The sequence below is a fragment of the Ursus americanus genome, chromosome 30 (assembly GCF_024610735.1).
Source record: "Ursus americanus isolate L20-20 chromosome 30, mUrsAme1.1.p, whole genome shotgun sequence".
NCBI lineage: Eukaryota > Metazoa > Chordata > Mammalia > Carnivora > Ursidae > Ursus > Ursus americanus.
Window position 1 is genome coordinate 25,510,199 of NC_142156.1, and position 13,675 is coordinate 25,523,873.

Sequence of the window (13,675 nt, forward strand, 5' to 3'; positions counted from 1 at the left end):
CATGGAGCCTGATGCGGGCTTGATCCCAGGACTCTGGGATCATGACCTGAGCTGAAGGCAGACGCTCAACCGACTGAGCCACCCAGGTGCCCATACACCACATCTTTATCCATTCATCAATCGATGGACACTTGGGCTGTTTCCATACTTTGACCATTGTAGATAATGCTGCTATAAACTTAGCGATGCATGTGTCCTTTCAAATTAGTGTTTTTGTATTCTTTGGGTAGATACCTAGTAGTGTAATTACTGGATCATAGGGTAATTCTATTTTTCAGTTTTTGAGACCCTCCACACTGTTTTCCAGAGCGGCTGCACCCGTTTGCACTCCCACCAACAGTGCACGAGGGCTCCCCTTTCTGCACATCCTCACCAACACCTGCTGTTTCTTGTCTTGATGATGTGAGCTGTTCTGACTGGTGAGAGGTGCTATGTCATTGTGGTTTTCATCTGCGTTTCCCTGATGCTGAGTGACGTTGAGCATCTTTTCATGGTCTGTTCGCCATCCGGATGTCGTCTTTGGAGAAATGTCTGTTCATGTCTTCTGCCGCCCCCCCCCCCACCCCCTGTTTTGGTTTTTGGATTATTTGGTTTTTGGGTGTCGAGTTTTATCAGTTCTTTATATATTTTGGGTACTGACCCTTTACTGGCTATGTCATTTGCAAATATCTTGTCCCATTCCATAGGTTGTCTTTTAGTTTTGGTGATTGTTTCCTTCACTGTGCAGAAGCTTTTTATTTTGATAAAGTCCCAGTATTTTATTTTTGCTTTTGTTTTCCTTGCTTCGAGAGACATATTAGAAAAAAGTTGCTATGGCTGATGTTAGAGAAATTACTGCCTGTGTTCTCTTCTAGGATTTTTATGGTTTCAGGTCTCACATTTAGGTCTTTCATCCATTTTGAGTTTATTTTTGGTATGGTGTAAGGAAGTGGTCTAGTTTCATTCTTTTGCATGTTGCTGTCCAGTTTTCCCAACACCATTTATTGAAGAGTGCCTTTTTCCCCATTGCATATTCTTGCCTCTTTTGTTGGAGATTAATTGACCGTATAATCTTGGGTTTGCTTTTGGGCTTTCTATCCTTTTCTGTTGATCTCTGTGTCTGTTTTTTGTGCCAGTGCCACACATGGTGATTACTACAGCTTTGGAGTAGAACTCGAAATCTGGAATTGTGATACTTGCAGCTTTGTTTTTCTTTTTTAAGACTGTTTGGCTATTTGGAGTCTTTTGTGGTTCCGTACAAATTGTAGGATTATTTGTTCTAGGTCTGTGAAAAATGCTGTTGGTATGTTGATTGAGATTGCATTAGGTCTGTAGAGGGTTTTGGGTGGTACGGACATGTCAGCAGTATTTGCTTTTCCAGTCCATGAGCGTGGGATACGTTTTCAATTGTGTCATCTTCATTTCATCAGTGTTGTATGGTTTACAGAGCACAAGTTTTTCACCTCCTTTGTTAAGTTTATTCCTAGGTACTTTTTTATTATTTTTGGTGCAATTGTAAATGGTTCGTTTTCTTAATTTCTCTTTCTGCTGCTTTATTATTAGTGTGTAGAAATGCAACGGATTTCTGTACATTGATTTTGTCTGCTGCAACCTTGCTGAATTCATTTATCTGTTCTAGCAGTTTCTTGGTAGCTTCTTTAGAGTTTTCTGTATATTGTATCATGTCATCTGCAAATAGTGAAAGTTTTACTTTTTCCTTACCAATCTGGATGCCTTTTATCCCTTTTTCTTGCCTGTCTGCTGTGGGTAGGACTTTGGTGCTGTGTTGAATAAAAGAGGTGAGGGCGGGCACCCTTGTTCCTGATCTTAGGGGAAAGCTCTCAGTTTTTCCCCATTGAGGATGATGTTAGCTGTGGGTTTTTCAGGTATGGCTTTATTATGTTGAGGTATGTTCCCTCTAAGCCTACTTTGTGGATGGTTTTTTTATCATGAATGTATGTTTTACTCTATGGAATACTTTGTCTGCATCTGTGGAAATGATCATATGGTTTTTATTCTTTCTGTTGTTAGTGTGATCTATCATGCTGATTGAGGATTGATTTGTGAATATTGAACCACCCTTGCAACCCTGGAATAAATCCCACTTAATCATAGTGAATGATTTTTTTAAGGTATTGTTGGATTTGGTTTGCTGATATTTTGGTGAGGATTTTTGCATCTGTGTTCATCGGAGATACTGGCCTGTAGTTCCTGTTATTTGTAGTGTCTTTATTTGGTTTTGGGATCAGGGTAATGCAGGCCTCATAGAATGAATTTGGAAGTTTTCCTTCTTCATTTTTTGGAATAGTTTGAGAAGAGTAGATATTAACTCTTCTTTAAATGTTGGTTGAACTGACCTGTGAAGCTGTCTGGTCCTGGACTTTTGTTTGTTGGGAGTCTTTTGATACTGATTCACTGTCATCACTGGTAATCAGTCTGTTCAAATTCTCTGTTTCTTCCTGATTCAGTTTTGGGAGGTTATATGTCTCTAGGAATTTATCCATTTCTTCTAGGTTGTCCAATTTGTTGACGTATAATCTTTCATAATATTCTCTTATAATCCTTTGTATTTCTGTGGTATTGGTTATTTCTCCTTTCTTCTCTAATTTTGTTTATTTGAGTCCTCTCTCTCTGTCTCTCTTGATGAGTCTAGCTCAAAGTTTATCAATTTTGTTGATCTTTTCAAAGGACCAGCTCCTGGACTCATTGATCTGTTCTACTGTTTGTTTGTTTTAGTCTCTAGTTCATTTGTTTCAGTTCTAATCTTTATTAATTCTTTCCTTCTACTGGTTTTGGGTTTTGCTTGTTGTTTTTCTAGTTCTTTTAGGTGTATGGTTGGTTGTTTGAGACTTTTCTTGTTTCTTGAAGTGGCCTGTATTGCTATGATCGTCCCAGAGATTTTGGACTGTTGTGTTTTCATTTTCATTTTTCTCCATGTATTTTCTTGATTTTCTCTCTTGTTTCTTGGGTGACATATTCATTGTTTGGTAGTATGTTATTTAACCTCCATGTTTTTGTGTTTTTTCCAGATCTTTTTCTTGTGGTTGATTTTTCATAGCATTGTGGTCAGAAAAGATGCATGGAACGACTTCAGTCTTTTTGAATTGGTTGAAATTTGTTTTGTGGCCTAATATGTGTTCTATTCTGGAGAATGTTCCATGTGTATTTGAAAAGAATGTGTATTCTGCTGTTTTATGATGGAATGCTCTGATATATCTGTTAAATCCAGATATCTTGGTTCTTAATAGTAGTAATATAACTGTCCTCTCCTATGGTGTACATAAAATGGTTTTAAAATTGTAATTTGTTTTCACTAACGAGGATACTGAATGAAGTTCAGTATGTCTTTGTAGCTCATTTTATCCAAAGATCGGTTAGAAAAATTATTCTCTTGTAGTTTTGTTTCCACTTTGTTAAATGTATATATTTGCTGACATTTATTTGCAACTTTAGGGATTGCCCTTCCTCTTTTTGATCATGTAAGATATTTATACATGATTCAAACGTAGAAACTGACTTGCTTCCATCCCTTCTGCCCTGTTCTTTCCCTCCTGCAGAAGTCACCATTTATACTGTTCCTAGTTCATCATCTCAGTGATTCTTTTGGAGATGGAAGCAAACTCACAGCTAAGTGCTAAGCCTTGTCAGGAAGCCCTTGTTTCTGCCTCTAGCCCTGTGCTTCCTAGAGTTCAACATGCCTTGTCTCCTAATGTATTTCTCTCACTGGAATAAGATCTGAATGATTCCCTCTTACTGTCTAGTAGCCTTTCTCCCTTCTCTGTCCTTTCCCTCTAGTTGTCTGGATCTCTCCTCTCTTCTCCCCTCCTCTTCCCTTTTCTCTTTTTCTCTCCCCTCCCCTCCCCTCTCCTGTCTCTTTCTCTCTATCTCTCTCTCATTCCTCTCACTACCTTAATCTTCTGTGCTGAGCGATTTGGGCATTATTTTTAGCACTTTTCCGTCAGAGCAAAGATCTTTGTGTCTGGAAAGGACTGTTTGCGAGTTATTTTCTGATTCCCTGTTCTTAGGTGGCCACAGTGCTGTCAGGTCACTTAGTGACTTTGGGATTGTTCTCCCGTTGGGGGCACACATTATTGGTGACTTTGGGGATCTGCAGTGTGTGACCCATCAGAATCTTCCCTCATTGCTCACTCTTCTCTCCTGTGATCTGTCCCCTGCTCTGGGGTCACCTCTGCATATATCTTGATGTTTGTAAGGAGACCGTGTCACCTAGACTGTGTTGGTTTGGTGTAGATATCTGTGGGCTTTTTCTTGTACCATTGTGATTGGTGTGGTTTGCATTCATTGCGAGTTCTTGGAAGATTAAAAACTGCACTGCTACCTGATGCCACCCTACTCCCAATGTTCTCACCGCAGCAAAAAGTAAGACTCCGTGAAACTGAGTAAGTGAATTGTTGATGGACATCCAAATAGCGAGGGAAGAAATTCTAACTCAGTCTGGCTCATTTTAAATCTAGTGGAATTCTGGTCATTAAAGCAAATTTGCTCTTGTGTCCACAGGTTCCACCTCTCCAGGAACAAGAGAGTTCATGCAGCAGAGCCAGAGAGCCGCAAGGTCAGGAATCCATCCTGGGTCAAGGGACCCCTGACCACAGGCCTCTCCCCGGAGGACCCTGGCAAGGACACAAGAATCACAGGACAGAGCGGGTTCTAGAGTGGCTGTTTATTTCCCAGGAGCAGCCCAAAATGACCCAGTCTCGGGTGAGTTGTTTGCTTGTTTATTCCTGCTGCTTTTCTTCAGTACTTCTCTTTCTCTCTCTCTCTCTCTCTCTTTTGGTGGGGAGAGGGATGAGGATCCTTAGGTCAAAGGGTTAAGTTAATCACTTTTCAGTTCATAGTCTGTTTATCATTACTGGTCTGTATTAGGTCCCTATCTATCTTTATTTACATATTTTCTGATTTCCCTGTAGTCAATTTCAATATCCTTCCCCACCCCCCGAAAATTACTTTGTTCTTTATGGATTTCTTTTGTTTATATGTGTTCACAAAATATGTATTGTTATTGCTGTGTATGTATTTTTAATTTATGTTAATGGTGTGGCACATGTATCTTTTTTATTTTTTTTAAGATTTTCTTTGTTTATTTGTCAGAGAGAGAGAGAGAGAGAGAGAACACAAGCTGGGGGAGCAGGAGAGGGAAAAGCAGGCTCCCCACTGAGCAGGGAGCCTAGTCTGGGGCTCGATCCCAGGACCCTGGGATCATGACCTGAGCCAAAGGCAGACGCTTAACCAATTGAGCCCCCCAGGTGTGGCACATGTATCTTGCTATATTGTTTATATTTTTCAGTAAGCACTTGTTTCATTAAATACCCGTGCTCTTAAATTTATCAGCTCATGCCAGGAGAGCAGTGTTTGAGTGTTCCGGTTGCTTCACATTCTTGGCCAACAATTTCTGTTGTTAGTCTTTTGAATTTGAGTCATTCAAATGGTGGTATGGTGATGTCACTTTATGGGTTTAATTTGCATTTCCTGCTAGCTAAAGAGGATGAGAACCGGGGAGGTTGTGGAATACAGGTGAGGTTCAGTGGGGGTGGAGTCCGGAGCCAAAAACCAAGAAGGAATTCTTGAGGCGTCTTTGGTGCAAAATTGGTGCTTTATTAAAGCACAGGGACAGGACCCGTGGGCAGAAAGAGCTGCTGCCCCGGGGTTGTGAGGGGGGCTGATTATATACCATGGGGTTGGGGGAGGTGAGGAAAAGGGGAGGTTGAGAAAGCACTTTCATATGTTAAAGAAGACTCACAGGATACTGGATATCTGGTTATGGTCAAGCCAAGGCTGTCCTCCCTCTAATGAGGCACCAATGTGAAGACCGTTGGGAGTCTCCCGGAGGAATGATCACGTGTTCTTGTCAGTGGGCTGCAGGTTTAAAAGAAATTCCATTTTATTTACATTTCCTTCTGCCTCAGTCTCCCTCAATTTTATGGAGGGGATGGTAATGTTAGGGCTCCAGGAAACTGAATTATGTGTCTCTGGAAGTTAGGCTATTGATAAGAAAGCTTCTTCCTTATAGATTACTAGGACATGAGGGAGACTCAGGTCTTGCAGGACTGTCATCTCTGTCAGTTAGCCATTTGTTTTTCTTTTCCTTAGCTTTTGGGCAGCCAGGGGTGCCTGAGGAACGTCACGTACATCCCATGGGGGGGGGGCGTTGCAGGGCGTCAGTTTCTGCTTTGTCCTCAGCTTGCCTTCTGTTCCCTCATCAAGTACCTTTTGTCATGTTTATTTGATATTTTGTTTCCTTTGGTTTTTCTGTGTTTTTCTTATTGGTTTAAATGAATTTTTTTATGTTCTGGAAGCTTGTTAGAATGCAGAATATCATATCCCACCTTAATCCTGTTACAATCAACTCTTCGTTTTAACAAGATTCAGTGATTCATACACATGAAAGTTTAAAACTAACTTGATACCAAATCCATATTCAGATTTTATTTGGGGTCCTTCTTCTACTTCCAATACTGTGTTACAAAAATTTTCAAACAGAGGGCAAAGTTGAAAGGATTTTAGCGAACCTCTGTGTACCCATCACCCAGATTTTACCATTAACGTTTTACTATACTTGCTTTATCACATTATCCGTCTTTGTCTCTCTCTATGCATCCATTAACCCACCCTATTTTTGGTGTATTTCTTAATACATTTCAAATGTCATCATGCCTTCTCTAAATATTTCAGTATGAAGAGCGTTAACTAATTTTTTTTGCTTCCCTTTTCATTCTGTTAATGCTGTCTTTTGAACAGATATTTCTAATTTAACTTTATCTAATTCATAAATTTTTTTTATTGCATGTGCTTTTTGTGTCCAATTTAAGTACTTTTTTCTTACCTGAAGCTCATGAAGACATTTTTCTTTGTTATTATTTATCTTTCACATTTAGATTTATAATATATCTAGAATGAATTTTTATGTTTGGTGTGGGTAAGAGCCAAGATTTATTTTTTTCACAGAGCTGTCCAGTTGTCCCGGTCCCAGGGAAGTGCTTGATTTCTACCTCTGGCTCTGCAGTGCCCCGTTTGTCGTGGGTCAGGTGCCCATAAGTGTGGTTTGGTTTTCCTAACTCTTCATTCTGTTCCGTTGCTGTCATGAGCATACGATGAAGGTGTCAGCTTTATTCAGGTATAAAACACGCTTAACATAATTGTGAAGCAGGTTGAGCATTTCAGACTCAATGACGTTTCATTTAACGTGGCTTCAGACACATCACACAGAGCAAAGCATAGTACAAAGTCGCACAACAAACAGGATACAGCAAGGGGTAAGAAGCGAACAAACCAAATGCAGGTCCGTCTGTGAGTGCATGGTTGAGATGAGGACCCAGTCCGGTCCCGGTCACTTTTATTTATTTATTTATTTTTAAGTAATTTTTTATTATGTTATGTTAGTCACCATACAGTATATCCTTAGTTTTTGATGTAGTGTTCCATGATTCATTATTTGCGTGTAACACCCAGGGCTCCATGCAATACGTGCCCTCCTTACTACCCATCACCGGCCTATCCCAATCCCCCATGTCCCTCCCCTCTGAAGCCCTCAGTTTGTTTCCCAGAGTCCATAGTCTCTCATGGTTCATTCCCCCTTCTGTTTACCCCGACTTCATTCTTCCCTTCCTTCTCATACCGATCTTCCTTTTTCTTATGTTCCATAAATGAGTGAAACCATATGATAATTCTCTTTCTCTGCCTGACTTATTTCACTTAGCATAGTTTCCTCCAGTCCTGTCCATGTTGCTGCAAATGTTGAGAAATCGTTCTTTCTGATGGCTGAGTAATATTCCATTGTATATATGGGCCACAACTTCTTAATCCAGTCATCTGTTGAAGGGCATCTCGGCTCCTTCCACGATTTAGCTATTGTGGACAATGCTGCTATGAACATTGGGGTGCATATGGCCCTTCTCTTCACCACATCTGTATCTTTGGGGTAAATACCCAGTAGTGCAATGGCTGGGTCATAGGGTAGCCCAATTTTTAACTTTTTAAGGGACTTCCACATTGTTTTCCAGAGTGGCTGTACCAACTTGCATTCCCAACAACAATGTAAGAGGGATCCCCTTTCTCCGCATCCTCTCCAACATTTGTTGTTTCCTGCCTTGTTCATTTTTGCCTCTCTAACTGGTGTAAGGTGGTGTCTCAGTGTGGTTTTGATTTGAATTTCCCTGATGGCTAATGATTTTGAACATTTTTTCGTGTGTCTGTTAGCCATTTGTCTGTCTTCATTGGAAAAGTGTCTGTTCATATCTTCTGCCCATTTTATGATTTGATTATTTGTTTCTCATGTATTGAGTTTGAGAAGTTCTTTGTAGATCTTGGATACCAGTCTTTTATCTGTAGTGTCATTTGCAAATATCTTCTCCCATTCCGTGGGCTGCCTCTTAGTTTTTTGACTGTTTCCTTGGCTGTGCAGAAGCTTTTTATCTTGATGAGGTCCCACAAGTTCATTTTATCTTTTGTTTCTCTTGCCTTTGGAGATGTGTCATGTATTTTTCCTCTTTTCTGATTTTATTTGAGTCCTTTCTCTCTCTCTCTTTCACTTTTAATTTCTGTTTCATTTATTTCTGCTCTTATCTGTATTATTTTCTTCCTTCTACTGGTTTTGGATTTTGCTTGTTCTTCTTTTTCTACTTTTGTCCTGTGTAAGGTTTGGTTGTTTATTTGAGATTTCTCTTGCTTCTTGAGGGGGCTTCTTAGAACAGTGTTGGTACATCCCAAAGATTTTGGACCATTGTGTTTTCATTCTTCTCCAAGTATTTTTTGATTTTCTCTTTGATTTTTTGGATGACACATTCATTACATACTAGTATGTTATTTAACCTCCATGTATTTCTGTTTTTTCCAGATTTTTTTTTAATGGTTGATTTTTAGTTTTTTCATAGCATTGTGGTCAGAAAGGGTGCTTCATAGGGACTCCTGGGTGGCTCAGTCGGGTGAGCATCTGACTCTTGATTTTGGCTCAAGTCACGATCTCAGGGTTGTGAGATTGAGCCCCACATCAGGCTCTGTGTGCTGGGTGTGGAGCCTATTTAAGATTCTCTCTCTCCCTCTGCCCCTCCCTGCTCACGAACTTTCTTGTGTTATGTCTCTCTCAAAAAAATAAATAAAATGAATAAAAAAAAAGGAAAAAAAGGAAAGATGCATGGTATGACTTTGATCTTTTTGATTTTGTTGAGATTTGTTTTGTGGCCTAATATGTGATCTATTCTGGAGAATGTTCCATGTGTATTTGAAAAGACTGTGTGTTCTGCTGTTTTATGATGGAATGTTCTGAATACGTCTGTTAGATCCATGTGGTCCAGTGTGTCACTCAAAGCCGTTGTTTCCTTGTTGATTTTTCTGTTGGATAATCTACTGATAGAAGTAGTATTATTGTATTACTATTGATGACTTCCTCTGTGCTTGTCATTAGCTGCTTTATGTATTTGGGTGCTGCTCTGCTGTGTGCATAAATATTTACAGTTGTTATATCTTCTTGTTGAGTTGTTCCCTTTATGGTTATATACTGTCCTTCTTTTTCTCTTATTACAGTCTTTGTTTTAAAATCTATTTTGTCTGATATAAGTATTGCTACCCTGGCCTTTTCATATCCATTTGCCTGAGAAATGATTTTCCATCCCTTTACTTTCAATCTGCAGGTGTCTTTATTTATTTATTTTTAATAATAATATTTTTTATTATATTATGTTAGTCACCATACAGTACATCTCTGGTTTCTGATGTAAAGTTCGATGATTCATTAGTTGCATATAACACCCAGTGCACCATGCAATATGTGCCCTCCTTACTACCCATCACCAGCCTATCCCATTCCCCCGCCCCCCCTCCCCTCTGAAGCCCTCAGTTTGTTTCTCAGAGTCCATAGGCTCTCATGCTTCATTCCCCCTTCTGATTACCCCCCTTTCTTCTTCCCTTTCTTCTCCTACTGATCTTCCTAGTTCTTATGTTCCATAGATGAGAAAAACCATATGATAATTGTCTTTCTCTGCTTGACTTATTTCACTTAGCATTATCTCCTCCAGTGCCGTCCATGTTGCAGCAAATGTTGAGAAATCGTTCTTTCTGATGGCTGAGTAATATTCCATTGTATATATGGACCACATCTTCTTAATCCAGTCATCTGTTGAAGGGCATTTCGGCTCCTTCCACGATTTAGCTATTGTGGACAATGCTGCTATGAACATTGGGGAGCATATGGCCCTTCTCCTCACTACGTCTGTATCTTTGGGGTAAATACCCAGTACTGCAATGGCTGGGTCGTAGGGTAGCTCAGTTTTTAACTTTTTAAGGGACCTCCACACTGTTTTCCAGAGTGGCTGTACCAACTTGCATTCCCACCAACAATGTAAGAGGGATCCCCTTTCTCCACATCCTCTCCAACATTTGTTGTTTCCTGCCTTGTCCATTTTTGCCATTCTAACTGGCGTAAGGTGGTGTCTCAGTGTGGTTTTGATTTGAATTTCCCTGATGGCTAATGATTTTGAACATTTTTTCATTTGTATGTCTTGATTGGAAAAGTGTGTTCATATTTTCTGCCCATTGTATGATTTGTTTATTTGTTTCTCGTGTATTGAGTTTGAGAAGTTCTTTGTAGATCTTGGATACCAGCCTTTTATCTGTAGTGTCGTTTGCAAATATCTTCTCCCATTCCATGGGCTGCCTCTGTTTTTTGACTGTTTCCTTGGCTGTGCAGAAGCTTTTTATCTTGATGAAGTCCCGCAAGTTCATTTTTTCTTTTGTTTCTCTTGCCTTTGGAGATGTGTCATGAAAAAGGTTGCTGTGGCCGATGTCATAGAGGTTGCTGCCTGTGTTCTCCTCTAGGATTTTGATGGATTCCTGTCTCACATCAAGGTCTTTCATCCATTTGGAGTTTATCTTTGTGTATGGTGTGAGAGAGTGGTCCAGTTTCATTCTTTTTCATGTAGCTGTCCAATTTTCCCAGCACCATTTATTGAAGAGACTGTCTTTTTTCCACTGGATGTTTTCTCCTGCTTTGTCAAAGATTCGTTGCCCAAAGAGCCGAGGGTCCATTTCTGGGTTCTCTATTCTGTTCCATTGGTCTATGTGTCTGTTTTTGTGCCAGTACCATGCTGTCTTTGTGCTCACAGCTTTGTAGTACAGCTTGAAATCTGACAACGTGATGCCCCCAGCTTTGTTTTTCCTTTTCAACAATTCCTTGGCGATTCAGGGCCTTTTCTGGTTCCACACAAATTAAGGGCTGTTTGTTCCAGTTCTTTGAAAAATGTCATTGGTATTTTGATCGGGATGGCATTGAAAGTGTAGATTGCTCTGGGTAGCATAGACATTTTAACTATGTTAATTCTTCCAATCCATGAGCATGGAGTATTTTTCCATCTTTTTGTGTCTTCTTCAATGTCTTTCAAGAGTGATTTGTAGTTTCTAGAATATAGATCCTTTACGTCTCTGGGTAAGTTAATTCCAAGATAATGTATGATTTTTGGTGCTATTGTAAATGGAATGGATTCCCTATTTTCTCTTTCTTCAGTCTCATTGTTTATGTATAGAAATGCAACTGATTTCTGAGCATTGATTTTGTAATCTGCCATATTACTGAATTGCTCTGTAACTTCTAGTAGTATGGGGGTGGATTCTTTTGGGTTTTCCATATAGAGTATCATGTCATCAATCTGCAGGTGTCTTTAGGTCAAAAATGAGTCTCCTATAGGCAGCATATAGATGGGTCTTGCTTTTTTATCCGTTCCATCACCCTATATCTTTTGACGCAAACATTTAGTCTGTTTATATTGAAAGTAATTATTGATAGGTTTGTACTTATCATTTTGTTACTTGTTTTATGGCTGTTTTGTAGTTCTTTTCTGTTCCTTTCCTCTCTTGCTCTCTTCTCTCATGCTTTATTCGTTTTCTTTAGTGATATACTTGGATTCCTTTTTCTTTCTTTATTTATTTTTTTGTATTAGTGGTTTTTGATTTGTGGTTACCATTAGGTTTCAGTATAACATCTTGTGCATATGGCAGTCTGTATTAAGTTGATGGTCGCTTAAGTTTGAACCCATTCTTCCCTCCCTGCTGCCCCTGTCCACACATTTTAGATATATGATGTCATAGTTCACATCCTTGTAGTTCGTGAGCCTCTTGACTGATTTTTTTTTTTTAAGATTTTATTTATTTATTGGACAGAGAAAGACACAGCAAGAGAGGGAACACCAGCAGGGGGAGTGGGAGAGGGAGAAGCAGGCTTCCCGCTGAGCAGGGAGCCCGATGCGGGGCTTTATCCCAGGACCCTGGGATCATGACCTGAGCCGAAGGCAAACGCTTAACGACTGAGCCACCCAGGCACCCCATCACTTGACTGATTTTTACAGAGATACTTATTTTTACTGCTTTTGTGCTTCCTCCTTTCCAAAGTGTCCCCTTTAATATTTCTTGTAGGGTTGGTTTAGTGGTCATGAATTCCTTTAACTTTTGTTTGGAAAACTCTTTATCTTTCCTTCTCTGAATGATAGCCTTGCTGGATAGAGTATTCTTGGCTGCAGGTTTTTTTCTTTCAACATTTTGAATATATCATGGCACTCTCTTCTGGTCTGCAAAGTTTCTGCTGAAAAATAAACTCATAGTCTTATGGGTTTCCCTTGTATGTAACTGCTTTCTTTTCTCTTGCTGCTTTAAAATTCTTTCTTTATCACTACTTTTTTTTGCCGTTTTAAGTACTATGTGTCTTGGTGTGGAGCTCCTTGGGTTGATTTTGTTGGGGCTTTCTGTGCCTCCTGGGTCTGGATTTCTGTTCCTTTCTCCAGATTCAGGAAGTTTTCAGCTATTATTTCTTCAAATAAATTTTCTGCCCTTTTCTCTCTGTTCTCCTTCTAGGGTCCCTGTAATGCAAATGTTACTACTATTGATGGTGTTCCTGAATTCCCTAAGTCTTTTTTCTTTTTTCATTAATCTTTTTTCTCTCTTCTGTTCAGCTTGATTGATTTCCACTACTCTGTCCTCCAGATCACTGATCTTTTCTTTTGCTTCCTCTAGTGTACTGTTTATTCCATCTAGTAAATTTTCCCCTCAACACTGCTTTTGTTGCATCCTATGAATTTTGGTATGTTGTGTTTTGTTTTCATTCATCTCTGAGTATTTACTAATTTATCTTTTGACTTTTTTGATCCATTGGTTAAGATGTGTTGTTTAATTTCCCCAAATTTGTGAATTTTCAAATTTTTTCCTCTGTTATTGATTTCTAACTTTATACTGTGTGGTCAGAGAAAATACTTTGTATGAAATTTATCTTTTTTTAGAGAGAGAGTGAACGCATATGAGTGGTGGGGGAGGGGCAGAGGGAGAGGGAGAGAGAATCTTAAGCAGGCTCTGTGCCCAGCACAGACCCAACACAGAGCTCAATCTCACAACCCTGAGATCATGACCTAAACCAAAATCAAGTGTCGGATGCTTAACTGACTGAGCTACGTAGGAGCCCTGATCTTTATTTTTTAAAATCTATTGGGACTTAATTTGTGGGGTAACACATAGTCTATCTTGTACAATGTCCCCTGTGCACTTGAAAAGTATATGTATGCTCTTGTTGGGTAGAATATATTGCATATGTCTGTTAGATCTAGTTGCTTTGTTTAAGTATTTTGTTTTCTTGTCTTCTGTCTAGTTCTATCCATTATTGACAGTGAGATATTGACATTTCCAATTATCATTATAAAACTTTATC

General features: G+C 39.4%; 1 protein-coding gene across 1 annotated transcript in view; it reads left to right on the forward strand.

The window, feature by feature from the left end:
* The window catches only part of ZNF268 (zinc finger protein 268), a 42,882-nt gene that overhangs the window by 13,297 nt on the left and 15,910 nt on the right, over positions 1-13,675 (forward strand). The window contains exon 2 of the mRNA XM_045815660.2: positions 4,498-4,698. Within this exon, the coding sequence (XP_045671616.2) occupies positions 4,498-4,698 (201 nt within the window). The remainder of the gene's footprint in view (positions 1-4,497; positions 4,699-13,675) is intronic.